Below are 26605 nucleotides of genomic sequence, written 5' to 3'. Positions count from 1 at the left end.
AGACAAATATAACCTGTTCCTTTAATAAGACAGTTTATTGTTCAGTCACTTCTTCAGTTTTGGGCCATTGTCTGCAAGGAAACAACATAACATAAAGTTAGTGCATGTCACAAAGATCCTCCACGATATTTAGTGTATGTCTTCATGTAAAGTGACGTTCATGTGGTTCCCCTCACCTCGCTGATCCAGGGGATGAACGAGGACACACGGGTAAAGACTGTGGGCTTCTGAGGAGTGTTACATCCACGTCCGTCCACAAAACTAGTCACTCCCTCCACGTACCACCTCCCGTCTCTGCCTTCACAGTTCAGAGGGCCGCCCGAGTCGCCCTAGAAAATGATGACACCTGTGAAGCCTTGGAGCAAATGGTATAATTTGTGTTACAAAAAGCAAAACGCAACTTTGTTGTCTCTTACGTGACACGCTGACTTGCTCTCTCCTCCTGCGCACACCATCGACGTCTTCACTGAGCTGCCCCACCAGCTGTTTAGTTTGCAGATGCTGTGATCCACCACAGGAAGCAGTGCCTGCTGTAATGTAGTCGCCTGTGGACCTCCAGCTAAAAGAAAAAATTGCACACACACTTGTAGTAACAGCTGAGAATTTAAACAACATGTGATGCTCCTCTGCTTGTCCCTGAGCAGTAAAATGCACTGCACCCCCCTCGTAAGCCGGGTGTTAGCAGACTTGGCAGCAGGGTCTTACAGTAGAGACGACCCCAGCCTGTGACATAACACGGCTGCTCGGGGGCGAGAGCAGCACCATGGAGCGGCAGGCAGGCCGGCTGAACCTTCTCATTGATGACAGCGCTCTTCTCCAGCTTCAGCAGGGCAATATCGTTCCTGTATAACAGAACGAAGCACAACGAATTAAAACATGTCAGCAATGATATTAACTTAAAAGCTCAGAGTCTAATAAACGGTAGAATGTCTGTTTCTTTACATGTTTAGGTGCATTCAACATTTACATCATTATATTGACTCAGCTGCTGTTATATCAGAAACTCTCAGACAGGCAACTTTTTCAAGGACATGTTTACCGACTGGCCAGGTTGAATAAGGTGAGTCAGGATGATAACGTACCCACAAGACACACAGTTTTTGTTCCATTTGGGATGAATGAACATTTTTCCCACCATAATGGACTGTTCGGGTCCCTCCTCCCTGTTCATGTCATGCTCAGCCAGCACCACCCTGTATGTGTGGAATCTGCATTGGAGGAAACAAAACTCCTTATCTTTAATCTAAGTTTTAGTGTAGATATTACTTTTCCATCGCTCTCATTTTTATCTGCATACATTAAGTGTCATTTATTTTAGTTTTAAACTGTTAATCTGAGATTTTCCTCACGTGATGCAGTGTGCAGCAGTCAAGACCCAGTCAGGAGCAATGAGTGTTCCACCACAGGTCGGGAAGAAAGACTCCAGAGAGACCTACGGGTAAATCGAAACCTGGGTGTTTCAGATCACAACTGGAATCAGATGTGTACATTCATCTTTGCTCTGACTTACCTGCCATGGCCAGCTGTAGGGTTGGGCTTCGTCCCCGTTCACCACACGGCTGGTACTGGGCTGGTTCCTGGGTACGCCACACGCAGACACTTCCACACAGTGAGAGACAGACACAAGAGTAAGAGGGTCCAAAATCCACAAACTGTCTGCTGCTTTCTTTCAAATCAACGTATCAGCATCATGAACTCACCAGTTGTGACGGCCAAGAGGAGGACAAATGCCAGTTCCATCTCTTATTGATCCAAAAGTGATTTTTTTTTTATCATGCAGAGCTATTTATGGGCAGCAGGCCAGACCACATCTCACTCAACCTGGGAGGTTTCCTCCCATTCTCCAGGTGGTGAGTTTACGAAGAAATTAGATAATGGCTGAAATTCAGAACAGCATGTGAGAGATCCTAATAGTACAATGCAATAAACCCATTTAATGAGGTCTTATTTACATGTCAGATGTGCCCCAAATGCAACCGTGTATAGAGTTGTGGTTGTGATAGTTCTTTTTAATTAACTGGTACCCGAGCATGATTCAAATATTATTACAGAGAGGTTAATTGCCCCAGTTATACCTCAAAACATATATTCAGTTTAAGGAGAAGGTTGATGAGGATTTTTTAAATGATGGTTTGGGCAATTCAGTTCATCTAATGGATCCCAAACACCTTCGTTTAGATAAAAATGTTTTTTGGGGCCTTGGGTTTTGCCTTTTTACTTCATGAACCCTCTATAATATATATTAATGCAAGTTAAAAAAGGAAAAATCTCAAACTGATAATCAAGAGAAAACTAAAATACACCGTCACATCTAATGTTAATCAAGAACTGCCAGGTTGTATGGTGTAGGTTTATCATTGAAAAAGTATGTGATATTATCATAAAAATAATCCCCCTTAAAAGAAGGGCTACTTAATTTAATCAACAACAAATTTTTAACTTTTGCATAATTTCTGCCTTCTGCCCCTATATAATAGACCTTGCATTTATGATCAGGGAAATATATGAAAACATGCACCCCTTAAAATGTCAATGTTCAAAGCTAGTTTTTAAGGGGTTTGGGTTTTCAATTAGGAACAATGTAATCATACATTAATACAAAGAAATACAATCTATGATGGTCGATTAAAGATATATTAAATATTGTGAAAATAATAGATTGTTGTGTAAACCATACACTTGGTTAATTAAAAAATGTACCGGTTATTTACATTTGTTTTATTTATGAATATTTCACGCCTACTAGACGTTTTACAATAGACGTTTTACAAGAATTAAATTATCCTCCTCGCCAGTCGGGGTCGCTGTGACCGCTGCTCTCTACTTCCGCTCACTGCCGCAAAGAAGAAGTTGTAGTTTAAAAATGGCGCTACCCGGTGCTTTACTCATGCGGCTGAGAGGACTGAGCAAAGTCCCTAAATGTGTTTATAAAGGAGGCACGACAGCGTCCAACTGGACCACAGAGATGCGGTGGTACACGACCAAACCCGGAAGCCTCGAGGAACCCGGTGCAGAGTATTTCCAGGCTAAACGAAGTAAGTGACAACCGGCTGCTAGCGGAGTTAGCTAGCGGCTAACGGGTTTGACAGACCTCTGCAGTGCTAACCCTCAAGGACATCCATCCTGAAACACCCAGAAGTGAATGGACGCTCGGTTATCACAGCTGGGACGCTAAAACTCTCCAACACCTCATATGAAATCAAACAGCTTCGAAAGGAGAAAGAATCATAGAATATTAAACCAGAATTTCTCAGTTTGGATGCAAAACAAAACCTGACATCACTTCTCCATAGGCACTGTTTATCTGAGGTGGGCGTTGTTGTCTGACCTATTCTTTTTCTCTTTATTGTTCAGATGACCTCAACACAGATCTCCTCAAGGAGTTTCCACACCCGAAAAGCCTCTTGAGTAACACCATCTCCCGCTCGCTGGGAACCAGTGATCTGTCCCGGCACATCCAGTACAGTTACACTGAACACGCAGGGGTCAAGGTGAGAGTCAGTCACGATGATCCAGGAAGAGGGAGAGATAATGTCTCGATTGTAAGTTTTGTAACGTGTCTCTGTTTCTGTAGAAAGCTACTGTCACACTACTGTGGCCCCACAAGATCGAAGAGGAGGGTTTTGCCTCCAGGAAGAGCGATGCAGAGCGATTCGCCGCAGCTGCTGCTTGTCTCAAACTCAAAGTAAGACTTGCTTTTGAAGGTGGACATGCATTTCTTTATTATTATTTAACTTCTCTGTAGTAATTTGCTCATTCTCCACACTCTCTTCTCCGTAGGAAATGGGTGTTATTGGACCAAACAATCAGCTCCCCAAGAGGAGAGCTGGTCGGGGTAGAGGAGGGATACGTTCAACCTTTAATGATCTCGAGGAAGACCCTTGGACAGATGACCTCCACTTGTCTAAATCCAAAGCAGATGCACAGCAACAACCCCTGCCCTTTGTGGAAGACTCCTCCGTGGATGAAGCTGTGTCCTTGTTCCCTCAACCGAAATCTCTCCTAATCCGGGTCATCCAGGTGGCCACGTCGTCCAACAGATTCAAGGTTCGTAGCTCTCGTCCCTGCCACGGTGAGAACGAGTCACTGCTAGCTCACGGTATGTGTTGTAAATCAATCTGTCATCTATTATTACAGGAGGTAATGAATTTCCGAACAACAGGAGGGAAGCAGAAGAAGTGTGAACTGACCCTGAGCTGGCCGGAGGAGATGACGTTCACAGCCACGGCGTGCAAAAGAGTGACGGCGGAGAAGAAAGCTGCGGCTCTCGCGTGCATGAAGCTGAAGGTGGGAATGACTCCGCTGAAATACTTTGACCTTGCATGTCAGCTTTGTGCTCATGTGTGTTATGTCACCTGGTTTAGGAGCTCCAGCTGCTGGATAAAAACAACAATCCGCTGACTCATGCCAAGTACCACCATGATGAGGTGAGGCAGGCTGGGGACAGGGCCAGACGCCCCCTCCCACTGGAAATCCCCAACTACCTGGAGGTTAGAATGAGGGAGTATCTTGAACAGGTGAGAAAGATGGATGGAGCTTTTTATTTAAATCACATTTATAGGTATGTGAACTGCATGGACAATTTTGAACATGTACTTTTGGTCTTGGGCTTCAACATGATCATCTTCTCAGGAAGGTTCTAAAAAGGAAAATAAGTTTGGGACCATTGTCATTTGGTGATATTGTCATTTCCTGTCAAAGCTAAAGGAAAAATCTCAAACTGATAATCAAGACAAAACTAAAATACACCGTCAAGTCTACTGTTAATCAAGAACTGCCAGGTTGTATGGTGTAGGTTTATCATTGAAAAAGTATGCGATATTATGATAAAAAATAATCCCCCTTAAAAGAAGGACTACTTAATTTAATTAACATCAAATTTAAATGTGTTTTATGGAGTTTGCATAATTTCTGCCTTCTGCCCCTATATAATAAACCTTGAATCAGGAAATATATGAAAACATGCGCCCCTTAAAATGTCCTTAGCTTATTATGTGAGGTAATTTGAAAGCTAGTTCTTAAGGGGTTTGGGTTTTCAATTATCAACAATGCAATCATACATTAATACAAAGAAATACAATCTATGATGGTCGATTTAAGGATATATTAAATATTGTGAAAATAATAGATTGTTGTGTAAATCATACACTTGGTTAATTTAAAAAAATTACCGGTTATTTACATTTGTTTTATTTATATTTCACACCAAATAGACGTTTTACAAGAATTAAATGATCCTCCTCGCCAGTCGGTGTCGCATGAAAGTTCTCAATAGGAAAATTAAGTTTGGGAACCATTGTCATCGGCCATTTGGTTATATTGTCATTTCCTGTCAAAGCTAAAGTCTCTGTTTTTCTAACAGTACCCAGTGGCAACAGAAGTACAGAAGCTATGGGAGGAGAAAGAGGCAACAGGAGAGCAGACAGTAAACCAGGAGGATGTCGACAAGGAGGATGACTTTGTGACAGACGCCATCACGGGCAGACAATACAGACCTTTGTCCAAGCAGGAGGCTCAGCAGCTCAGCGTCCACCTACAAGAGGAGTGGGAGCAGTTGAACCCTGGACTGAGTGTGGAGCTCCCGGTGGACAGCCACCGTCAGAGTGTGATCTCAGCGGTGCGATCCTCTCGGGTGGTCGTGATCGCCGGGGAAACGGGATGTGGCAAAACAACGCGGATCCCCCGTTTCCTGCTGGAGGATTGTGTGAGAGGAGGGGAGGGTGCGGACTGCAACATCCTGGTGACCCAGCCTCGGAGGATCAGCGCCGTGTCGGTGGCGCAACGTGTTGCTGATGAGATGGGCCCAGCTCTGAAACGCTCTGTGGGATATCAGGTAGATACAAGTTTACAGAACTCTGCCTTTATTTAATGTATTATGACAGTTAGATGTAAAATTAAGAAGGGATCCATTACGATAGATATGATTATGGTCGTCATTTTGTGAATTTTCTCTCAATCTTTAAATGATGTTGATTTTAGTTCACACTTTGTTGGGTTACCTCTTACTCCGGTGTCATTAAAGTAGGGACGACAGATGCAGAAACGCTTATTTATTATATAAAGGAAAACCTTGATCGGAACAAAATTAATGTTTATTTTATTTTAATTTTTTCAACACAAGCAATGATTGTTGTAAAATATGCTACAATTTTACATTTACTTTCGAATAAGCTGCTATTTTGGTTTTAAAATCCAAAAAAGATGCAAGACAAATTCCCCTTTTTTTAAATTTGGTGTTTTTATTAAAGTCCTAAACAAAATATTTATCAGGGCACATTTTGATGCTTTTAACTAAGGTCCTCATTATTCTGTAAGCAAGAAGCAGATTGTTTTTTTTACTGCATTGGTAATGCTATTTGATGCTTTTGATTTCATGCAAGTTTATTTGATTAACAAAGCAATTAATAATCTCTGTACGAAGGTGAGACTGGAGAGCCGGCCCCCTGAGCACAGCGGAGGAGCGTTGCTCTTCCTCACCGTGGGCGTCCTGCTGAGGAAGCTGCAGTCCAACTCGACCCTGAAGGGAATCAGCCATGTGGTGGTGGATGAGGTCCATGAGAGAGACATCAACACAGACCTGCTGCTGGCCTTACTGCGCACCAGCCTGAAAGAGAACCCCGACCTACGAGTGGTTCTCATGAGCGCCACTGGGGACAACCAGAGGCTGGCCCAGTACTTCGGAGGCTGTCCCATAGTGAAAGTGCCAGGGTTCATGCACCCGGTGAAGGACAACTACCTGGAGGATGTGCTGAGACAGTTGGGACGCCGACTGCCAATCAAAGAGAGAAGGGAGACACACAAGCAGGTGATTATCAACTCTGAATGGATTTGTTGTTTTTTTACTTCCACATTCATCCCACTTTCCTACATTTTGGTGCAAAATTTTTCTCGTGTCCCGTGTAAGAGGAATTTTTTATATTGTGTTTTAAGGGAGGAAGAGATGAAGTTGCACCTGATCTGGATTTAGTAGCTGATGTCATCGAAAACATAGACAAACATGGAGAACCAGGTAATTCAGCTACGGCCTTTTTAACTTGCATTAGCTTTTATAGCATTGGCCTTGTTTATGATTCTCAAAGCTCCTTTCCCATCATGCTTCAGGTGCAGTGCTGTGTTTTCTCCCTGGATGGCAGGACATCAAGAAAGTTCAGGAGAAACTCGAGGAGAAGCCCCACTTTTCCCGCGGCTCACAGATGATCCTGCCATGTAAGAGGACGGACGAAAACTTGTCTTCTGTAAAAATAAGATTTCTCCCTATGAGCAGAAAACATTTATAATTTTTCTCCTTTATTCTTTAAGTGCACTCTAGTTTAGCAGTGGCCGACCAGCAGGCTGTGTTCCAGCACCCCCAAATGGGCCAGAGGAAGATTGTGCTTGCCACCAATATTGCTGAGACGTCCATCACCATAGATGACATTGTCCATGTGGTGGATGCAGGAACTCACAAAGAACAGAAATATGACCCACGGACCAAGGTTGGTATAATGGTTTCTGCATTTACTAGTTCATTAAACCTTTTTTCTAAATCTGCAAAGGTATCGATTTTGCAAGGTGTGGTATTTCTGGTGGAATTCGATAAAATAACTAAGCAGAAATGTTTTTTTTCTAGGTCTCCTGTTTGGACACAGTTTGGATATCCCACTCGAATGTCACTCAAAGAAAAGGGCGAGCTGGGCGATGTCAGCCAGGACAGTCCTACCACCTGTTCCCACGAGAACAACTGGAATCCATGAATCCGTTCCCAATCCCTGAGATCCTGCGCACACCGCTGGAGAGTTTAGTAGTGCAGGCCAAAATTCACAGTCCAAACTGCAAGGTACTGATGTAGAAGAATGGCTTTTGTATATTTATTTACTCCTGTAATGTATTTTTCTCATACTGAATGATTCTCTGTTGTGTTTAATGTTTGCAGGCTGAAGATTTCTTATCTCAAGTGTTGGACAGTCCAGAGCAAGAAGCTGTGAGAGATGCTGTCCGAACTTTACAAGACATAGGTGAGTGACTCGCAGCAGCTTGTGCTACGGATCGTGTGAGGATATTCCAAACATCCTATCTTTAACTTGCATGCATTTCTCTGCTGCATTAAATGAATGTCAATGCTTATATTTTGGCAGGAGTTCTGGACAAGACTGAAAACCTGACACCTTTGGGAGAGCGTGTCTCCTGTATGTCATGTGACCCTCGGCTGGGCAAACTGCTGGTCCTGAGCGCCATGTTCAGATGTACTCTGCCCATGTTGTCTATTGCAGCATGTCTGACCAGGGACCCTTTCTACAACAGCCTGCAGAACAGAGCACTAGTCAACAAGGTGAGTTGTCCGCACGCCCACATGTTTATTATATTTATATTTGACTTCTTGGATATTTAATATGATGATCTGTGCTCTGTTTATTCAGGCCAAAGAGCGTCTGACTGGCTCCAGCCACAGTGATTATCTGGTGTTCAGCAGAGCTGTGTTGGGCTGGAAGAGAGTTCAGCAGGACGGCATGAGAGAGGACCGAGAGGATTATCTGCACAAACACACTCTGTCCAGGAACAGCCTGCGATTCGTCAACGGTTAGTGTGCAGCGTAGTGGGTCACTTTCTTTACCATTGTGAGATGGGGCATCTTTCAACATCTTGTTAATTCCTAAGATAATAATTCCTGGATCTTGATTTAAATAAAATTTCAAATGTGGTTTCCTAAGGGGTCTGTTTGGGCCTGGCTGAGATATGGTCTATTCTGAGTGCCGAACTAGTTTCCAACGGCAGTTCATAAACGAATCAAGACAAATCCATTTATGGAGAAACTAGTAGGTTATGTTGGGGATGAAATCTCACCTTTCTGACTGGGTTTAGGGTTAATGATAAATGATAACTGCCAATTTACTGAACAGAGCTTATTGGAAAATATGTCTAAACCTCTTAATTTCATCATTTGTGTCTTCAGGGAATGAAATGATTGTTGTACTTTACAGCAGCCTTCTAATCACTTATTTTTACAGTGTTTTTATGTGGTGGTTGGAGACAGTTACTCTGTGTAACGTTAATGTTTTACAACTAATTCTAACATTTAATGTTAATGTGAGAATTAACCTCAGCTTTTATGTTTTTAAGGTTAAGATTTAGGTGAAAGGGATCAGAAACTGAATGTATAATAATCCTAGTAATGTTTTCATTAGTGTGTTGTTTTTTACCCTGGAAAATGGCCCTTTTTATATTCAAATACTTATATTTACACTGGGAGTGGGTCCTCTCTATGGAGGCAGCCATGTTTTTTTACAGTAGTCCAAACTAAACATCTTTTGAGTTTTTATGACAAATTAAGGCTCCACAGGTTTTCTATCATGTTTGGAAGGGAAGGGTGAGGTGAGGGGTATTCAGCTGTAGCATTCAACTTCACCACTAGATGTCAATAAATTCTACTCACTGAACCTTTAAAGAAGTTCGTGGATTGGACTTGGAACACTTGTATGAAGAATTGTCTCAGAAAAAAGCAAGATTGTTTCAAGATAAGATTGATAAAGACAACAAATGCATCACAAAAGCATTCCTCCCCTTGTGTCATAGGTCTCATCTCTCAGTTCAGTGAGAACCTGCATGAGGCTGAGCTGGTGTCTCGTGCCAGTGAGTGTCAGCGTCACATGTCCCAGTACAATGACCACAGCAACCAGGATGAGCTGCTTAAAGCGGTGCTGCTGGCTGCACTTTATCCCAACCTCATTCAGGTATGTGGCAACTTCTTAGAATGGAGTCTAATATAATATGTATCACATACAGCTTTTTTCCTTTGTGCTCCGTCTTTTGTCTTCTGAAACTTTTCATCCTGACATTTGTTTAGGTGAAGAAAGGTGTTGTGACCAAAGGAGGACGTTTTCGTCCCAACGGTGTGTTTTTCCGCACCGTCACTGGACCGGTGCATCTTCACCGCTCCTCAGTCAACAGGTCAGAGCATGATTGAAAAGTCAGCAACAGCAGGTGTTGACTTTAATAGTGTGTGTTAGGGCTGCTCAATTAATCGAAATATTATTGTGATTACGATTATTGGGTCAAACGATCTCCAATCTACTATAATCGAGTTGAAACGATTATTTGGCATTTTTTTCTAAAGAGACGCGCATGCGCAATTCAGTCCCTCCCCCAAAGCATTCAGCGCGGCCCCGCTGACCGGCACTCACTCTCAAGCAGCTGTGAAGTGAAGGAGGCGTGTTGTGTGTGTGTTGACCGGAGGTATTTAAAAAAACAGCGCGAGTGGAAAACGGCAGAGTGAGTGCAGCCCCGTCTGATCGACTCTTCGAATCCGACGAGCAGCAGCACCACACAGTGTAGCGGCCGCGGCGCGTCTATTCTCCAGCGCGCAGCCGCCGGCTGTTCTCACCGGACCCGCGCGGGTCAGCTCGCGATTCTCCGCTTGTTGTTGTATGGAACCCGTTCAATGTCGGGGTTCGGGGGTAAATGATGATGGTCCTCATAGCCCCCCCCCCTCTCTCTCTCTCTCTCTCTCTCTCTCTCGCTCTGTGTGTGCTTGTAGGGGGGGGGGGGGGCAGATGGGGACATTTAATAATGAGAGGAAATTTCAAGGTTCTCAGTTACAAAGTGTTTTTATGGAGAATGTTGCCATCATTAAGGGTTTGAATAACAAGGCACCGATATCCTGCATGGTTTCACGGAGGAATAAGACACGCAGCCGTAATCGGTGTTTACCGGAACCGGAAGTGACTGGTACTTCCGGTTAGTCATTAAAAAAAATAAGGGCACATATTAATAATCGTTTGAATAATCGTGATTTAGTTTTTGTCCAAAATAATCGTGATTATGATTTTTTCCATAATCGAGCAGCCCTAGTGTGTGTGTATATATATTTAATGCCTTTCTTTATGTTCCTTCATGATATTTTAGAGGGAAAGAAGAGTTCCCTAGTCGCTGGTTGACCTACTTCTCTGCAGTCCAGTCAGATGGGACCGTTTTCATTAGAGACTCGTCTGTGGTCCATCCACTCGCACTGCTGCTGCTCACAGACTGTGATATCACAGAGACAGGTAGGACATATCACCGTTGTCTGTGATGAAGATTCATATCGTTTATTAAGACTGACACTCTGTTAATGTTAGCTTATGTCATACGTAAAGAAGCTGTTATTTTTATAAGTAATTTGGTCATTTTCAGCCCAGATTTAAGAATATTAAAAGATAAATAGAGGTACTTTATTGATCGCAAATTGGGAAATTATTAAAAGGTAATTTCTTTAAATTCAGCAACTTGTAGACTTGCGTAAATCACATTATTTTAGTTTCTTTTGTCATTCTTTGTCCCTGGCAAATGCATCACATTCCTGTTATCAACCCTACTGACAAACCTTTGAATTAGTTAGTTATTCCAAACATGCTAAAAGCTGCAAATGACCAAAAACCTTAATTCATCTCTGGACTGTGCACTCTAAATGTGTGTTCGTCTGAACAGTGACGATGCAAAAATTTAATGTGTTTTTTAAATGAGATTGTTTTCCTCTTGTGTCCCAGTGAGAGGAGACAAAGTGGAGGTGTCATTTCCCGGTCGCTCCTTGATGCACTGTGAGTTGACGGCGGAGACGTGGGAGCTGCTGTGGGAGCTCCGCACCTCCATCCAGACCATGCTCTATCGAAATCTCAGCAATCCCAGCAACGCAATCACCAACTCTTCTCAAGATGGAAAGCTCATATCCTTGCTCGTCGGGCTGCTCAACAACACAGACTCGAGCTCTTTACCTCGGCATCACTACAGCGACAGTGAGGTGGATTGAAGACGACGAGCTTTGCACTTGTACATCGGCTCCTCTGACTGGTACAGAGGAAGGATCATGGCTATTTTTTTTTTTTTGTTTTTGGTTAAATGTCCGAGTACATGAGCTTGTGCTGAACTGTGGAATGTCCTCTGCTTCTTGAGGTAAATTATCAACTTGAACTGACGTGGGAGGAATCCATGGGTTTGGATGTTGGACTTAATTGTTCATGGTGAGTTATTTGCTTTCTGAAAAGCAGAGGTTGTATTTTTATCTGACGAATAAAGACAGAGTGTCTGGCCAGAGGTCATTTAAAATGACTGTGAAGTAAATATCATATTTATTGTAATAAATATTCAAATGACAACATGAGAAACTGTTGGATTCTTTTTATTCTCCACATGGAATCTTTTAACTGTAAGTGTTTATTTACTTAAGAGAAATCTTCTGTGAACTGTGTGTGGAAGCTTGTCAGACGTTTCAGTGTTTCCTCCATGATGTCCACAGGGGTCATGATGCAAAATCTGTGGAAAGAATGGAGGGTTACAGGCCTGAGGTGTAAAATGTTCCAACACATATTTTGAAATATTTAACTCTTCTTTGAAACGGTCCACTTTAACTTTTTTTTTTTTATTGTAATGATGCATTTACACTTGATTAATCTGCAGTTTTATACCTGATGTGGAAGGTGCCTTCCTCCTGTCCGTACTCACAACCTGGACTGATAATCACACCAGCCTCCTCTAGCAGCCTGGAGCAGTAGAATGTGTCTGGCTTCAATGCCACTTCCTAAAATATGGAAGAGCATCACATTTGATCACAGATATATGACAAATTAATAACTTTGCTTATGCATTCTGTAAGATGGTATGGTATTTGAACCTTGGCTTTCTGAATGGCTTTAGGTGGAAGATGAATTCTGGGGAAAACAAATATCCCTGCCTCGACAGGCTGGCAGCAGAAACCCGGCAGACTGTTTAAAACCGCACGTGCTTTCTTCGCATTATGAACGAGCGCGGTCCTGATATGTTGTTTCTCCTGCAGAACAGGAAGTTGGATGCAAGAGCATAAACATTAATTATTTGTAATTTTCAAAAGAAAATCAGGCAATTATCATCCTGCTAAATAGTACAGTAATCTCTGCTCACCGCATCATACAGAGGGTATGATGGATCTCCTGGTTGTGGAGGGTTAACCATCAGATCCAATGCCATCTGACCCAGCACTGGGGCACAGCTGTCTTTGGAGAACATCTTGTAGATGTATTTCATAACAGCGGGGTCCAGATTTACCAGCTCCACATATCCACCACGTAGACCGCACCTGTCGAGAGACACAAATCCAAATAGAGTTGAAACATTGCAGATATGAAAACTTTTAGTTTTACAGAATAAATAGAATAATCGTTTTGTATTATGTTTATATTTAGTTTTATTTGTTTTCTTTTTGATTATATATTTTTGTTAAATAATTTATAAGTTTTTTGTTAAACTGTAAAATACAAAACAACACATCTTTTTGTCATAAGCATTTCACAACATCCAGTGGAATTGGCAATTTGTTCAAATATTCGTCTAATACAACTGAATCAGGAAGTGTTTACTCCCAAATATAAATATTTGCTTTTCCCCTCAAAAATCCGTATATTTGGGCTTTCTAGTTCTAATTGCTGACAAAGACTACATTAATGCACACTTACACTTATTATGCTGCATACAACAACAGTTATAAACTATGTATGAAATAATTACGTGAAATCAGAGACTCAATATAATTGTACGTCTTCCCATCTTCATCATCCTCTGAACCTGATGGTGAGATTGTTTTCTCAACTCAAGAATGACCTTTGTTCATAGTTTTGTGATTATAAACAAGGCACTAAGTAACTCACTCACTCTCCCATGTAGCCTTTGGACGCTGAGTGGAAGGAAGCCAGCTCCACTGTGTCTGAAAGAGGAGGCCCCATCTCCGCCAGGACCCTCTTATAGGAGAAAAACTCCCTGTTCTCCCCATAAACACATTCCTGATAAACCTGTGGAACAGAGACAGTTTACTGTGCACCTGTATTTACTGACTGTATGAATTTTTCCATTATGCTCGGATAGATGATAACACTTTTAAAACTTCCACCTCATCGGCCAGAAGGAAGAGTCTCTTCTCTGAAACAAATCGGATCACCTCCTGCATGGATTTCCTGCTTTGGATGTGACCTAGAGGCAAACACAGGAAAACAACAATGTGATACTGAATATATTAGTAGAAGAACACTAGGATGATCTCCTTTCTGTTTTATTACCTGATGGATTTCCAGGGTTGATGACGTACAGAGCCACAGGATTACACACTCCCTTGGCAGACTCCAGCGCTCGTTGCAGCTCCTCCACCTGCAGCTCCCAGCCCTGCCCCTCACTCAGGTAATAGGGAACAATGACGGCTCCCAGTGCCTCTAAGGACAATGTGGTCGTGCAGTGACTCGGCACAGGAGTCAAAACACCGGTTCTGGTAGAAGCCTGGCCTTTCACCAGGATGTTGAGCATATTCTTGTAGGCACACGAAAAGACAGGGTGAGCATGAAGATCGTGATAATTTCCAAGAGAAAGAGGATGAATGAAAAATAACAGAGTTTTATATAAATATATATATATTTATATATATAAAATAGTAATATTGGTTGTTACCGTGAGCGCCCACTGTGAGCCTGGGCTGATGTATATGTTTTCAGGGGGAGACGGAGCCCCACCATCTCGTCTGGTTATGAATTCAGAGATTCTGTGGACTATTTCTGGAATCCCTCTTGTCGCTGTATAGGAACCTGTAGAAATAACACAGACTCTGAAGAACTGTCAAAAAATAGATGTATAAAAAAAGCTATGATGAGCCTGCAGCACAGATTAAAGATTTGACAATATAAAATGACTCAGGAACTTGTTTGGACAGTGTGTTCATCTGTTTAAAATGACGGTCAGACACTTGTCGGTAATAGGTCACTGGACGTTCATACCCATGTGTGGTTTGTAATTTGCACTTCAGGGTCAACGTGCAATAACACAAAAACATCTCGTCACTTACCAGGCTTTTGATCATACGGGTTTTAAGATTTCTACCACCACCCCATCATTATGGGTTTGAATGAAATCTCATTAGTGGTGTTCAAAACATTGAAATATGAAAAATACAACAAGGTCTCCATTCACAAAACAGCCGATCTTTTACTCCACGTAATTAACAGGAATACGTCTGTCATCAGTTTCTACAGAAATTGTTTCAGTGTGGACAGAGTTCACAGTGGCAGCTAAGATGTTTCTTATAACACATGTTTCTGTAAACGCTTTTAAATATAATTTTCAAGGCATTTAGCCCCAAACTGTTGTTTGGGGCTGAATGTCTTGGTACAGGGCAGAAATCTTAGAGACAAGCATAGGTTACTTAAAAAAGAGAATGGTCTAACTATTATTACTTTAAAGTTTCTGATAACTTCAGTACTGCACTACTACATTCGACCCGTACCCTTACCTACACTCCCTCCGCATTCCTGAAGCAGCCTCTGGGCCCTCTGTCTGACGTCCACAGGCAGTTTGTCACTGTTCACAAGCTGAGGGTAAAGGCACACTGCGAGAACCTGCATGAGATGAGAACACATCCGAGAAAGACAGAGGTTATGAGATCAGATGGAAACACAGGGGGATTGCACATGGAGTTTTTTTTACACAGCTTAAAAGTGCAGCCTGTGAAGGTCACTGATTACCTGTCGGACAAACGACAGAGGTTTGATTCCGGCCCTGTGCGGGTCGCCCCAGCAGACATCTATCACTTCTTTGTATGGTTTTCTCACTCCCTGTTGACAAAGCAGGGATTCAATGTATGTATTTAACACATTTTGGAAAATTTACCGTAGCTACCATATATCTGAGATTATTATATTACGATATGACGTCTTTACCTGTTTGAGCTCTTCCCTGATCCGGATTGCTTGTCTGGCCAGGACTGCGTACTCCAACTGCCTTATCTGCTTCACATTTGGAGTCATCTCCTGCAGCACGGACATCTCGGATCTGAGCTGGGTCTTGCTGGTCAACTTGCTGTAAGACCAGTCACAGAATCCAGACCACACCAACGTGAAAGGACGCCAAGATTAACATGGGAGAAATGTGTTAATATGTGCCTTATTAACAGACTTTACTTTTGAGAACATCTTCTCCTGAGAGTTTCCTGTTTTATATTATTGATTAACCATATTTTCCATAGATGATAAAATCCCTTTAATAATCAACTTTTAAGTAGGGGGGGGGGGGCTGTCTCCTATACTGAGGAGTTTCTGCTCTCATTACAATCAGACTGAACTGTGATGTATTGATCTCAGGTCTTCACAAAAAGTTGAATACAAAGTTTTAAGAGGCACAAAAGAAACTCAGCTCAGTCCAAGTCAAATTTTCTAATTTAATTTAACTAAATTTTCTAAATTAATTTAACTCAAATATTTAACTCAATTTTTAAAATAAATTAACGCAAATATTTGAGTTAATTTAACTAAATTTTCTAAATTAATGTTACTCAGCTCAGTCCAAGTCAAATTTTCTAATTTATATTAACTCAATTTTTTGAATGAATTTAACTAAATTTTCTAATTTATTTAACTAAATTTTCTAATTTAAATTAACTCAATTTTCTAATTTAATTTAACTAAATTTTCTAATTTAATTTAACACAATTAAAAACATTTATTTAACTCAAATATTTGAGTTAATTTAACTCAAATATTTGAGTAAACTAACTAAATTTTCTAATTTAATTTAACTCAATTTTCTCAATTAATTTAACTCAAATATCTGAGTTACTTTAACTCGATTTTCCAAATTAATTTAACTCAACAATCAAATCTGTCCATTTTTTGATATTTCAAAGTACTATAAAAACACTTTGCTCAATAAGTTCAGAGAGAGACTGATATGCCTGTGTTCAGGACCTCTCTGACTACCTACATACTGAATATCAAACATATTTACTGTATAGATTTGAAGATTTTTCAATACGTAAATTTGGTAAGAATTTGAGCATATTAAAGCCCTTAAAAGCCAATTCATTTGCCTGAAAAATAATAATAATAACAATAATCCTTACAATTTCAATAGGGCCTCACTGTGCTCTAGCCATAATAAAGGCATATTTATAAGGCTGCTTCAAATAAATGCATACAGTTAAAACTCCTGTCTATGACACAAATATGGTTTATATGTTGTTTGATGGTTTTGATTAATACATAGTAAATACTTAGTGATGTAATTTAATATTTAGAGTACTTCCGTGTTTCCAACATATCTGTTGAGTTGGATGTTTCACGGTGACGTTTCTTTCCGGACATAAATAAGAGACGGACTCACGCACTTCCTGTTGTGTGAGTGTAGCTCGGTGCTTAGCTCGGGCAGAAATGGAAGAATTCGCGCGGCGAGGAGAAACACACAACCTGCCCGCGAAGCAACGCGCCCTCCCCGGGCACCGGTGGACCGACTAGACCGCTCCGAAGCAGCGGGCAGCAGTCCCACCTGCCGCGGGGCTCCAGTCACCCCCCCGCCCCGCCTCTGGTGTCCGCGCCATGGCTCTCAGCTCGGGCGGCTGGGCTCCTCCAGCCCCGGTGCCTGCCTCCTCCTCCTCGGCCCAGCAGGCTGCCTGCGGCGGGCCGGCGCCGGCCGCCTGCTGCACCACCGTGCTGATGTCCGTCCGGGTGTCGGTGTGCCACTCCGGGATCCGGCCGCTTTGCCTCCCCGGGGCGGGCAGCGAGACCCTGCGGCTGCAGCTCAGCATGGACCCGGGCCGGGCCGGAGAGTTCCGCCTGGCGCTGCGAGACACCAGCGGGAACCGCAGTGTGGTGAGAGCCCGTCCACCTGTGTAGAGCAGCCTCCATGTTAGTGAGGAGCCACCGATGTGTTTGTGTGTTATATCATCACGGGCCTGTTGTGGAGCAGTCAACCACAGACTCACATTCAGGCTTTAAATCACATTACATCTCCTCCACTTTGTGTGTTTTATCATGACAACACCACCACAGACTCTCCCTGTGGATCCACTTTGACGACTCGCTGTCAAACCTTCAGCTGAACCTTAACTTCTATCCCCTGTTCTCATCCGACAGTAACTCCGATTAACTCCTAACGAGTTTATACACGTTCTATAACCTGCAGCTTTATATGATCTCTGAGTTACACAAGTGGCCCGGGTTCAGAGCTCTTTTAGTTTCACTTTCGATTCCTCGCTTCCCATCAACACCTTCACTCTTGCTGAGAATCATAACAGCGACATCGGGGAGGAAACCCGTCTACAGTGACTCTCTTCCGTTTCCCTGTTGTCCCCACGACAGGGAAACAAACAACCGCTTTGTTCAGCCTTGAATTTGTCCCATGTGTCATGACAGATGTGTAACACATGTACTATGACAGTCTACTCTCTTGATTCTTGTCAGACGTCTCTGTAAAAGTCCCTTTTTAGAGTTCAACACATGATTCATCACCCGGGCACAAGGTCAGCTCAGCCCCAGACTCTCTTATCATTCTCCTCATACATCATAACATAAGACTGGGCTTTCCACTGGGATTCAGAGGTGATGTAATCTGGTCGTAACAGCTCAAACTGTGCCTCTGCTACATTCTGATGTCACAGCTACTTTAATACACACTGATCTTAATTACTACATATTCTCTTCTACCTGATTGTCAACATGAGACTTGATGTAATGGAACAATAATGGAAAAGTAGGAACTAGAGAATTAGAAATGAACCTTCACTTTGTTTCACACCGAGCAGGAGGAAATGACTCAGGGATGATGTGGAGAAAAAGTATATGTTACTGCATGAATTTCCATGACATCATTTCTTCATTAGACATGATTTTGAATTTCGGATATGACAAATATTTCTGGAGAATGTGTCCTCTGCTGCTGCTCTTGTCTGCTGAGGGTCTGGTTGGTCTCAGGAGGTGGATCAGTGCACACACAGCAAACTCCCTCATGCATTTGATAGATGCTTATGAAACACTTATAGCCGTTTAGTAAACATATTAATTGGGATGCGCACAGAAAAATACCATAAGCTCTACAAAGTGGCCCGAATGAGCTTTTAATGAAGTTACCAGCTGGATGTAAATTATTTGCTTGCTCAACAACCTGCGCTTTGTGGAAAAGCTCAGAAAAAATGTTGAAACTATGAAACCAGAAAAATGAAGGAAAGACTCTCTCAGCTTTTGGCAGCGTTCTGGTATTTGTTGTGACAAAGTTCCTTTTGAGTTCCTGAGTTCTGACAGTAACACGGAACAAAAAGAAACATTAACATTCACTTAACAATGTGAAGCAGCATCAAAGGTGTATACTTAATGGTGTATACTTCATTGTGTGTACTTAAGGGTGTGTACTTCATGGTGTGTACTTAAGGGTGTGTACTTCATGGTGTGTACTTAAGGGTGTATACTTCATGGTGTGTACTTCAGGGTGTATAATGCATGGTGTATACTTCATGGTGTATACTTCATGGTGTATACTTCATGGTGTATACTTCATGGTGTGTACTTCAGGGTGTATACTTCATGGTGTGTACTTAAGGGTGTGTACTTCATGGTGTGTACTTCATGGTGTATACTTCATGGTGTGTACTTCAGGGTGTATACTTCATGGTGTGTACTTCAGGGTGTATACTTCATGATGTGTACTTAAGGGTGTACACTTCATGGTGTTTACTTCAGGGTGTACACTTCATGGTGTGTACTTAAGGGTGTATACTTCATGGTGTTTACTTCAGGGTGTATGATGCATGGTGTATACTTCATGGTGTATACTTCATGGTGTATACTTCATGGTGTGTACTTCATGATGTATATTTCATGGTGTATACTTCATGGTGTGTACTTAAGGGTGTATACTTCATGGTGTATACTTCATGGTGTGTACTTCATGGTGTTTACTTCATGGTGTGTACTTCATGGTGTGTACTTCATGGTGTATACTTCATTGTGTGTACTTCATGGTGTTTACTTCAGGGTGTATACTTCATGGTGTGTACTTCAGGGTGTACTTCAGGGTGTATACTTCAGGGTGTATACTTCATGATGTGTACTTAAGGGTGTATACTTCATGGTGTTTACTTCAGGGTGTATAATGCATGGTGTATACTTCATGGTGTTTACTTCAGGGTGTATAATGCATGGTGTATATATCATTCATGGTGTATACTTCATGGTGTGTACTTCATGGTGTATATTTCATGGTGAATACTTCATGGTGTTTACTTCAGGGTGTATAATGCATGGTGTATACTTCATGGTGTTTACTTCAGGGGGTATAATGCATGATGTATACTTCATGGTGTCTCCTTCATGGTGTATACTTCATGGTGTGTACTTCATGGTGTATACTTTATGGTGTACTTCAGGGTGTATACTTCATGCCATTGTGTGTACTTCATGGTGTTTACTTCAGGGTGTATACTTCATGGTGTGTACTTCAGGGTGTATACTTTAGGGTGTATACTTCATGATGTGTACTTAAGGGTGTATACTTCATGGTGTTTACTTCAGGGTGTATAATGCATGGTGTATACTTCATGGTGTTTACTTCAGGGTGTATAATGCATGGTGTATATATCATTCATGGTGTATACTTCATGGTGTGTACTTCATGGTGTATATTTCATGGTGAATACTTCATGGTGTTTACTTCAGGGTGTATAATGCATGGTGTATACTTCATGGTGTTTACTTCAGGGTGTATAATGCATGGTGTATATATCATTCATGGTGTGTACTTCATGGTGTATACTTCATGGTGTGTACTTCAGGGTGTATAATGCATGATGTATACTTCATGGTGTCTCCTTCATGGTGTATATTTCATGGTGAATACTTCATGGTGTGTACTTCAGGGTGTATAATGCATGATGTATACTTCATGGTGTCTCCTTCATGGTGTATACTTCATAGTGTATACTTCATGGTGTGTACTTTATGGTGTATACTTTATGGTGTACTTCAGGGTGTATACTTCATGCCATTGTGTGTACTTCATGGTGTATATTTAATGGTGAATACTTCATGGTGTGTACTTAATGGTGTATATTTTTTGGTGTATACTTCATGGCACAGATTTCCGACTGAGACGCATCATAACTTGATTCACTGAAAGGATCATGAAGCCTTTTGAGTTACCTAACAACCTGACAGATCATGATCTTAATATTGTAGATGTAGAGGACACATGCTACACAGTGCTTGATTTGTACTGGGTTAATGGAAGTGTTTCCTTCTAGTTTCTTCATCTCCTTCTGTACTCTCCAGCCCAGCACATGTACTTTTGACCCTTCAGCCAATTAGTGCTGGTTTTCTATTTGCTGTTCTCCTCAGATTTTTTTTACAGGCAGGTTTTATTGCTTCTGAGTCTTGCCTTTTTACCATCTTATCTGAGTTTCTTCTGTATTTTTCTCCCTTTAAGCACACACAGGGCTTGTTCACTGTATTTCAGAGAATACATTTACCCGGCGGTGCTGAAGAAGGTTCTTTTAAATCCTGTTGTTTTCTCTGTATCTCGGGGACTTTGTTTCCATTTCAGGACAAGTTCTTTGTTCTCTCTCAGTATCACAGCTGATTACTGAGACTGTGGCCGCTTCGACCCCAGCCCTAGAGACACATGATCATTCTTGAAGTTGACCTTCTTTTGCACTCTGCCAGTCTCACCTCCTCAACTCTCGCAGTCCTTTGTTCATCAGATCCACTCTGTGCTTTGTTCCCTAAAATCTGACTTTGCCTGGAATCAACTTTTCATCTCATGCCAGACAGATTCCCTCCCTACAATCGAGACTCTTCTTGATTTGCATGGTTCTGCTTTGATCCCAGCTTCTTTTAGCTTGTCTGCCTGAGTTGGCAGGCTTTTCTTACACTGTCAATTCACAGTATGTATCGACATATACACACACACTGTCTGGCAGGAGGCAAATCCCTCTTTGCTGTCTTTGTCTAACCCACAACAGACGTCAGTGCCCTAATGTTTCTCCACATTGCCTCAGTAAAAGAAAAGATTATACTCCACAATTCCTTCGCCTCCAATCTCCCTTATTTATGACAAGTCTTTCATTGTCAGAACGAAGGTTTCACTTGCTTTCTGTAATATTTGAGGGAATTATTTCTCTTTTCTCACTTTATCGTGGTGGTGCAAAGTGTTTTGCATTAACGGCTAAGAAAAGGTTACCTTGGGTTTATCTGCAAATTCCAACGAATGTCTGTTTCCCAAGGGCCTGAAACAAAATAATTATAATAAAAACGGCCCTGTCGAGCAAATCAAGTCAATTCATGGATGAATCCATCAGCAGATAATTAATGAATCAACAATTATTTAGATTTTTCTCTTTTAAGCAAAGCAGACAAACATGTGCAGCTTTTTCAAATTTAAGGATTTGTCTGTAAATGGAAGATTTTTACATTTTGGACTGTTGGTCAGAATAATTGACATCATTTTGTTCACCCTCAGTTCATTGCGGAGTTCGACCTGCGCTCGGTGCAGTACGAGGTCAAGTCCCCTCGCTGCCATGAGATGCGACTCGCGGCTCCACCACACGACTGCATCCGCTTCAACTTCCGCTGCGACCGGGAGGCGGAGGAGTGGGCCACGGTGGTGATGTCATCACTCAGAGAGGCACATAGAGGTGAGTCCGACAGATTCAACCTGCTGTGTCTGTGAGCTGTTTGTTTTTTGTTTTTCAAATGCAGATTAAAACATAAGCTGCTTGGTGGAGATATAAATACAGTCAAATAAATACAGGAATAAATGAATAAATTACAGCTGTACGTGAGCAGACTCCATCGTGGAAGTAAATTTGTCTTTTTTCTTATCTTTAAAATAAAGAGACCAGACGAATAGGATGTTAATCTCATTAGTTCCTCACTGGCTGTTAAACATTTATAACACAGAGCTGTGGACATTTTTTTAAAAGTAAACAAACGAGTGGTTTAGTTGGTCTGTGTAAACCAAAGAGTTATAAAAAACAAGTCTAGCAGCAGCACGTTTGATAAGTAGAAAATGTTAATTGCTGCAAATCCATCAAGGGAAATTCTTCACGCAACTGTAAACTGTGACTTAAGTTTGTCAAAAGATATGACAAGTTAAAGGGTAATGTCTGTAAATTACACATGAGCCGAGTATCTGAAATACTTCAATGAAGTAAACGTATGGAATTGCTCGATTGTGTGTCTGTGACGTGAAGTCTTTCCTGTGGGATTAATGTGTGTTGCTGATTCACACGTTGGGTCTTTATCAGCCAAACGAAGCCAGAACAAACACTCCTATCGGTTGATATTGTCGTCTCTTCTCTCGTCTGACAGTTGCAAACATCAACCTGTACGACTCAGATGCCAGACAGAACCATACGGTAGCAGCCATGGAGCAGTGGAGCGCCGCCTCGCTGCCGGTAACTGGTGAGTGTCACCGAGTTTCATCCCTCTCTCAACGAAGCATGCTCCGAAACGGACGCCTCTGAACGCTGCCTCACTGTTTGCAGAGGAGCTGTGCTTGGAGCTCGCCAGGGCCATCGAAGCAGGCGACACTCAAGCCGCCTCCCAGCACGTGTCCGCTCTGGCTCGACAAAAAGCGGTGCTGACGATCCAGCTGTCTGAAAAGAACTACGCAGAAGGGGAGATTAGGTGAGTGGTGTTGTGCTAAAGAGTTAGTCAGAGTAACTACGACTCATGGGTCCTCCTGTTTGTGTATTTGCAACTCACCGTGCTGTATTTGTGTTGCAGTCTGTCTGTGGTGGTGGAGGATGTCTCGTCGTCCTGTTGCGTCACAGTGAAAGTGTTCCCCTACATGACGGTGGCTGCCCTCAAGCAACAGGTTAAAACAAACAATGAATTGACAGTGAGGTAAAAAACATCATATAGTTGCTTTGGCAGCTCCGGTGACCTCCTCCGCTCTTCTTCTACTTCAGGTGTTTCTCGAGTACGGTTTCCATCCTCGCGTGCAGCGCTGGGTGATCGGTCAGTGTCTGTGCACCGAGCCGAGGTCGCTAGCGTCGTACGGCGTGCAGAAGGACGGGGACACGGCGTACCTCTACCTGATCTCCGCCCGGCAGGCCCGCGTTACCCGCCAGCTGTTCCAGCAGGACCTGGAGAGCGCCCTCCTCGCCCCGCCGGTCCCCCCGGGCAATGGACCCGTCTCGCAGGATTGGAGGGCTTACAGCACGCTGCCCTCCAGGCTACCACACAACAACCAGGGTCAGACTGATCTTTTCATACCATTAACAAACAGCTTAAGATTTAAAATAGGATGGCTTAAGTTCATGTTAACACTTCTCAACTAAAAGAGGGTTTCATTTCCTACAGTGAAGGATATTTATACAAACAGCAAACTGTAGTACATGTTATGTCAGTCTTTGGTGAGTTTTATTGTTGGCCTAAAAGTCTGAAAATATGTAATGTATGCTTCATTTGGTTCAGTACTTCAGTCATCTAGGCTATATTTCTAAATCTGACACATTTACATGCTAGATTTAACGTTAATGAATGTGCATTGTACAATTTATAAATAAATAAACATAAAACATGCAAATCATTGAGCTGATATGACTAATAGTAAATACTCCATTACTACACAGGACAAAGCACAGAACTTGCCTTTTTTTTTTTTAGGCGGCGCAGCAGGAGGCGGAGGCGATAGACCAGCTGATATCAAAGATGTCCTCGATTTAGAGAATCTGCGCCTGAGTGATCACACCAACAAAGCCAGTAAAACACAGGTAACTGTATGACACCAGTCTGTACTGTTTATAAGTTCATCATTGATCCTGTAATCGCTCTACGTTAAACTCTGCTCAGACTGCAGCAGGTTAAAAACCTAGATAATTTTGAAAGTACAAAGTACAAACGGGGGAAATCGCCAAATTGACCACAAAATCCCAAATGGTCAACTTCCTCATGCCTTTTTTGTGCATCTGGTTATAATACTGGCGCTGTTGAGCCATTTTGCCACGCTCATTTCAAATTACTCCAGAATACATAACTTTTAGAGGTTTTGAATTTCCTACAAACTTTGGTCGGAATTTGAGCATGTCTAGTCCCTGAAAAAGCCCAAAAACGGAAATAGAAATCCTTCAAAATACAATAGGACCTCCCACCGTCGGTGCTCGGGCCCTAAAAATCCTTACAATTCCAATAAGGCCACCCACTGTTTGGTTTTCGGACCCTCATCAGGTCAAATACAGTTTTCTCTGAGCTGTCAGACTAAGAGGAAAAGTAAAATGACCTTACCTTCACTCTCCCTCCTCTCCACAGACCGAGTGGGCGTGTCCCTCATGCACTTTCATCAACAAACTGTCTCGTCCGGGCTGCGAAATCTGTGCCACAGCCCGACCCGACACACACATCCAGCAGGTACGGCACCAGACCTCCACTAGTCAATGCACTTGTGCTTCTCCACTTTACATTTCCCCTCAGTGACAGTCACCTCTTTTTTTTCTCTCTCTCACAAAGGAGAAAGGGAGGAGAGAGGAGCGGGGGGAGCCTGGTCTGAGCAGCAGCAGCTGACTGCCCATCATCACCCTCCTGTTGCATTATCTCACTCACACACACATACATGCACACATACGCAGAGTGAGGATGCTGCATCCGCCACATACATGTCGACATAATACTCCCATGCAGTCTGTCGAGTGCACTGAGAGTCGTCCGACAGCGAGCTGCTGTAGCATGACACCGGCTCCGACCACGGTGGACGCTCGGAGGAGGAACTGCGGCATCAAGCTTTGACCATTCATGATGATGATGCTCCTGACATACATCTGAATTTGGCCAGAACTCTTTATTTATTTTACAGGATGTGTGTGTGTGTGAGTTTGTTTGTTTGTTTGTGCGTGTGTGTGTGTGTGTGGTGCAAACAGCAAAGTCTGATTTAATATTTATTTTCGGGAAGAGAGAAGTGATTCCTTCTCGCGTGATTGCGTCTGAAGTCGAGAGGACGTCGTACTTTCAGTTCCTGCGACTGTGAAGCGAGAGGAAAGCTGAAGCTCTGTGGGAACATCCCGCTCTGTTCAGGTGTGTCATCTGTCGGTGCCAAAATGTAGGGAATTGAAAAAACAGTGCGATGAAAAAATGAACAGAAGTAACGATGTTGCGTTTACAGGGTTGTCAAGTGCTTTTATTTTTTATAACGGTGTATCAAGTGTATTATTTTTAACGAGATCCGTCGAATAATTGATGTAGATTTTATCCGTTGATCTAATTTTACCCGATTCCCTCCGGGCTGTGACAGCGATGGAATGATCTGTTTTCAGTACATAATACTGTAAAAACTTGCATTAGCTGAATAAACATAAAGGAACTAAACCAATCATGTTCTATCTATTGATCTATTTTTCTACGATTCACTGATCGATGGACAAATTGTTCTACATCAGGTTTTAATTGTAATCAACCTTGTGTCTTCATGGATTCCATTGGTTGATCCACCACTAAACGTATTAAATTGCCATGAAATCCAGTGCAGACATTTATGGTTCCCAGAGAATTTCAGACAAGGACATTGTTGGTTCCCCCAAGTTTTACTCTGGTATCACCTGCAGGTTGATATTTTTGGCTTTCAGTGAAATTTATTGATTACATCTGAGAACTGGAACATGAGCGCAACCGTAGTGATCGTCCTGACATGTTACTCTGAGGATGAATTCAGTCGACTTTCTGTCTTTTCCTCTTGTGCCTCCGTCTAGTAACGTTTGGAAGTATCTTCCAAAATATCTCTGCTAGATGGATGAGAAAAAATGAAGTGTAGATATTCTTCTTTGAAGTTGACATAATTTCCTCAGTCTTGAGGTTTTATTCAAGTGCAGTAAAATAAAGAAAATGCTCCAAAC

General features: G+C 42.3%; 4 protein-coding genes across 4 annotated transcripts; 2 read left to right on the top strand and 2 right to left on the bottom strand.

Annotated features, from left to right (window-relative positions):
• Positions 1–27: 27 nt before the first annotated feature.
• LOC133018342 (chymotrypsin-like elastase family member 3B) lies at positions 28–1740 on the bottom strand. The gene is made up of 8 exons (XM_061084688.1): positions 1701–1740; positions 1511–1599; positions 1350–1432; positions 1083–1208; positions 706–842; positions 417–559; positions 177–329; positions 28–71 (listed from the first exon to the last, which is right to left on the bottom strand). Exons 1-8 carry the CDS (start codon positions 1738–1740, stop codon positions 54–56), a joined length of 789 nt encoding a protein of 262 aa, XP_060940671.1. The 3' UTR covers positions 28–53.
• Positions 1741–2863: 1123 nt separating this feature from the next.
• On the top strand, positions 2864–12090 carry dhx30 (DEAH (Asp-Glu-Ala-His) box helicase 30). Its single transcript, XM_061084435.1, has 19 exons — positions 2864–3035; positions 3355–3491; positions 3575–3685; positions 3781–4047; positions 4138–4287; positions 4365–4517; positions 5363–5833; positions 6422–6805; positions 6931–7009; positions 7102–7206; positions 7300–7475; positions 7610–7816; positions 7913–7994; positions 8115–8308; positions 8397–8556; positions 9550–9707; positions 9821–9924; positions 10879–11018; positions 11499–12090. The coding sequence occupies exons 1-19, from the start codon at positions 2864–2866 to the stop codon at positions 11756–11758; spliced, it is 3510 nt and encodes a 1169-aa protein (XP_060940418.1). The 3' UTR covers positions 11759–12090.
• Positions 12091–12170: 80 nt separating this feature from the next.
• Positions 12171–17163, bottom strand: LOC133017927 (alanine aminotransferase 2-like). The gene is made up of 12 exons (XM_061084182.1): positions 17120–17163; positions 15678–15816; positions 15483–15572; positions 15251–15356; positions 14416–14549; positions 14034–14277; positions 13868–13947; positions 13633–13769; positions 12886–13060; positions 12620–12775; positions 12414–12526; positions 12171–12261 (listed from the first exon to the last, which is right to left on the bottom strand). The coding sequence occupies exons 2-12, from the start codon at positions 15780–15782 to the stop codon at positions 12171–12173; spliced, it is 1431 nt and encodes a 476-aa protein (XP_060940165.1). The 5' UTR covers positions 15783–15816; positions 17120–17163.
• Positions 17119–26604, top strand: sharpin (SHANK-associated RH domain interacting protein). Its single transcript, XM_061084181.1, has 9 exons — positions 17119–17600; positions 22237–22411; positions 23088–23180; positions 23264–23405; positions 23505–23595; positions 23690–23975; positions 24390–24496; positions 25032–25130; positions 25230–26604. The coding sequence occupies exons 1-9, from the start codon at positions 17328–17330 to the stop codon at positions 25281–25283; spliced, it is 1320 nt and encodes a 439-aa protein (XP_060940164.1). The 5' UTR covers positions 17119–17327; the 3' UTR covers positions 25284–26604.
• The last annotated feature ends 1 nt before the right edge of the window (position 26605 follows it).

The sequence above is a fragment of the Limanda limanda genome, chromosome 13, assembly GCF_963576545.1.
Source record: "Limanda limanda chromosome 13, fLimLim1.1, whole genome shotgun sequence".
Lineage (NCBI taxonomy): Eukaryota > Metazoa > Chordata > Actinopteri > Pleuronectiformes > Pleuronectidae > Limanda > Limanda limanda.
This window is presented reverse-complemented; position numbering and strand designations above follow the sequence as displayed.

Bases quoted from the DNA above. Each gene is read 5' to 3' on its own strand.
- LOC133018342 (XM_061084688.1), bottom strand. From the start codon at position 1,740: ATGGAACTGGCATTTGTCCTCCTCTTGGCCGTCACAACTG. The intron at 1,433-1,510 runs GTAAGTCAGAGC...ATTTACCCGTAG, and splicing joins CCTACAGCTGGCCATGGCAG to GTCTCTCTGGAGTCTTTCTT. The intron at 1,209-1,349 runs GTGAGGAAAATC...CCTCCAATGCAG, and splicing joins ACTGCTGCACACTGCATCAC to ATTCCACACATACAGGGTGG.
- dhx30 (XM_061084435.1), top strand. From the start codon at position 2,864: ATGGCGCTACCCGGTGCTTTACTCATGCGGCTGAGAGGACTGAGCAAA. The intron at 7,010-7,101 runs GTAATTCAGCTA...ATCATGCTTCAG, and splicing joins AGACAAACATGGAGAACCAG to GTGCAGTGCTGTGTTTTCTC. The intron at 7,476-7,609 runs GTTGGTATAATG...TTTTTTTTCTAG, and splicing joins AATATGACCCACGGACCAAG to GTCTCCTGTTTGGACACAGT.
- LOC133017927 (XM_061084182.1), bottom strand. From the start codon at position 15,782: ATGTCCGTGCTGCAGGAGATGACTCCAAATGTGAAGCAGATAAGGCAG. The intron at 14,550-15,250 runs GTAAGGGTACGG...TTATTTCTACAG, and splicing joins GGAATGCGGAGGGAGTGTAG to GTTCCTATACAGCGACAAGA. The intron at 12,776-12,885 runs GTGAGCAGAGAT...CCTGTTCTGCAG, and splicing joins CATACCCTCTGTATGATGCG to GAGAAACAACATATCAGGAC.
- sharpin (XM_061084181.1), top strand. From the start codon at position 17,328: ATGGCTCTCAGCTCGGGCGGCTGGGCTCCTCCAGCCCCGGTGCCTGCC. The intron at 22,412-23,087 runs GTGAGTCCGACA...CTCGTCTGACAG, and splicing joins ACTCAGAGAGGCACATAGAG to TTGCAAACATCAACCTGTAC. The intron at 23,406-23,504 runs GTGAGTGGTGTT...TTTGTGTTGCAG, and splicing joins TACGCAGAAGGGGAGATTAG to TCTGTCTGTGGTGGTGGAGG.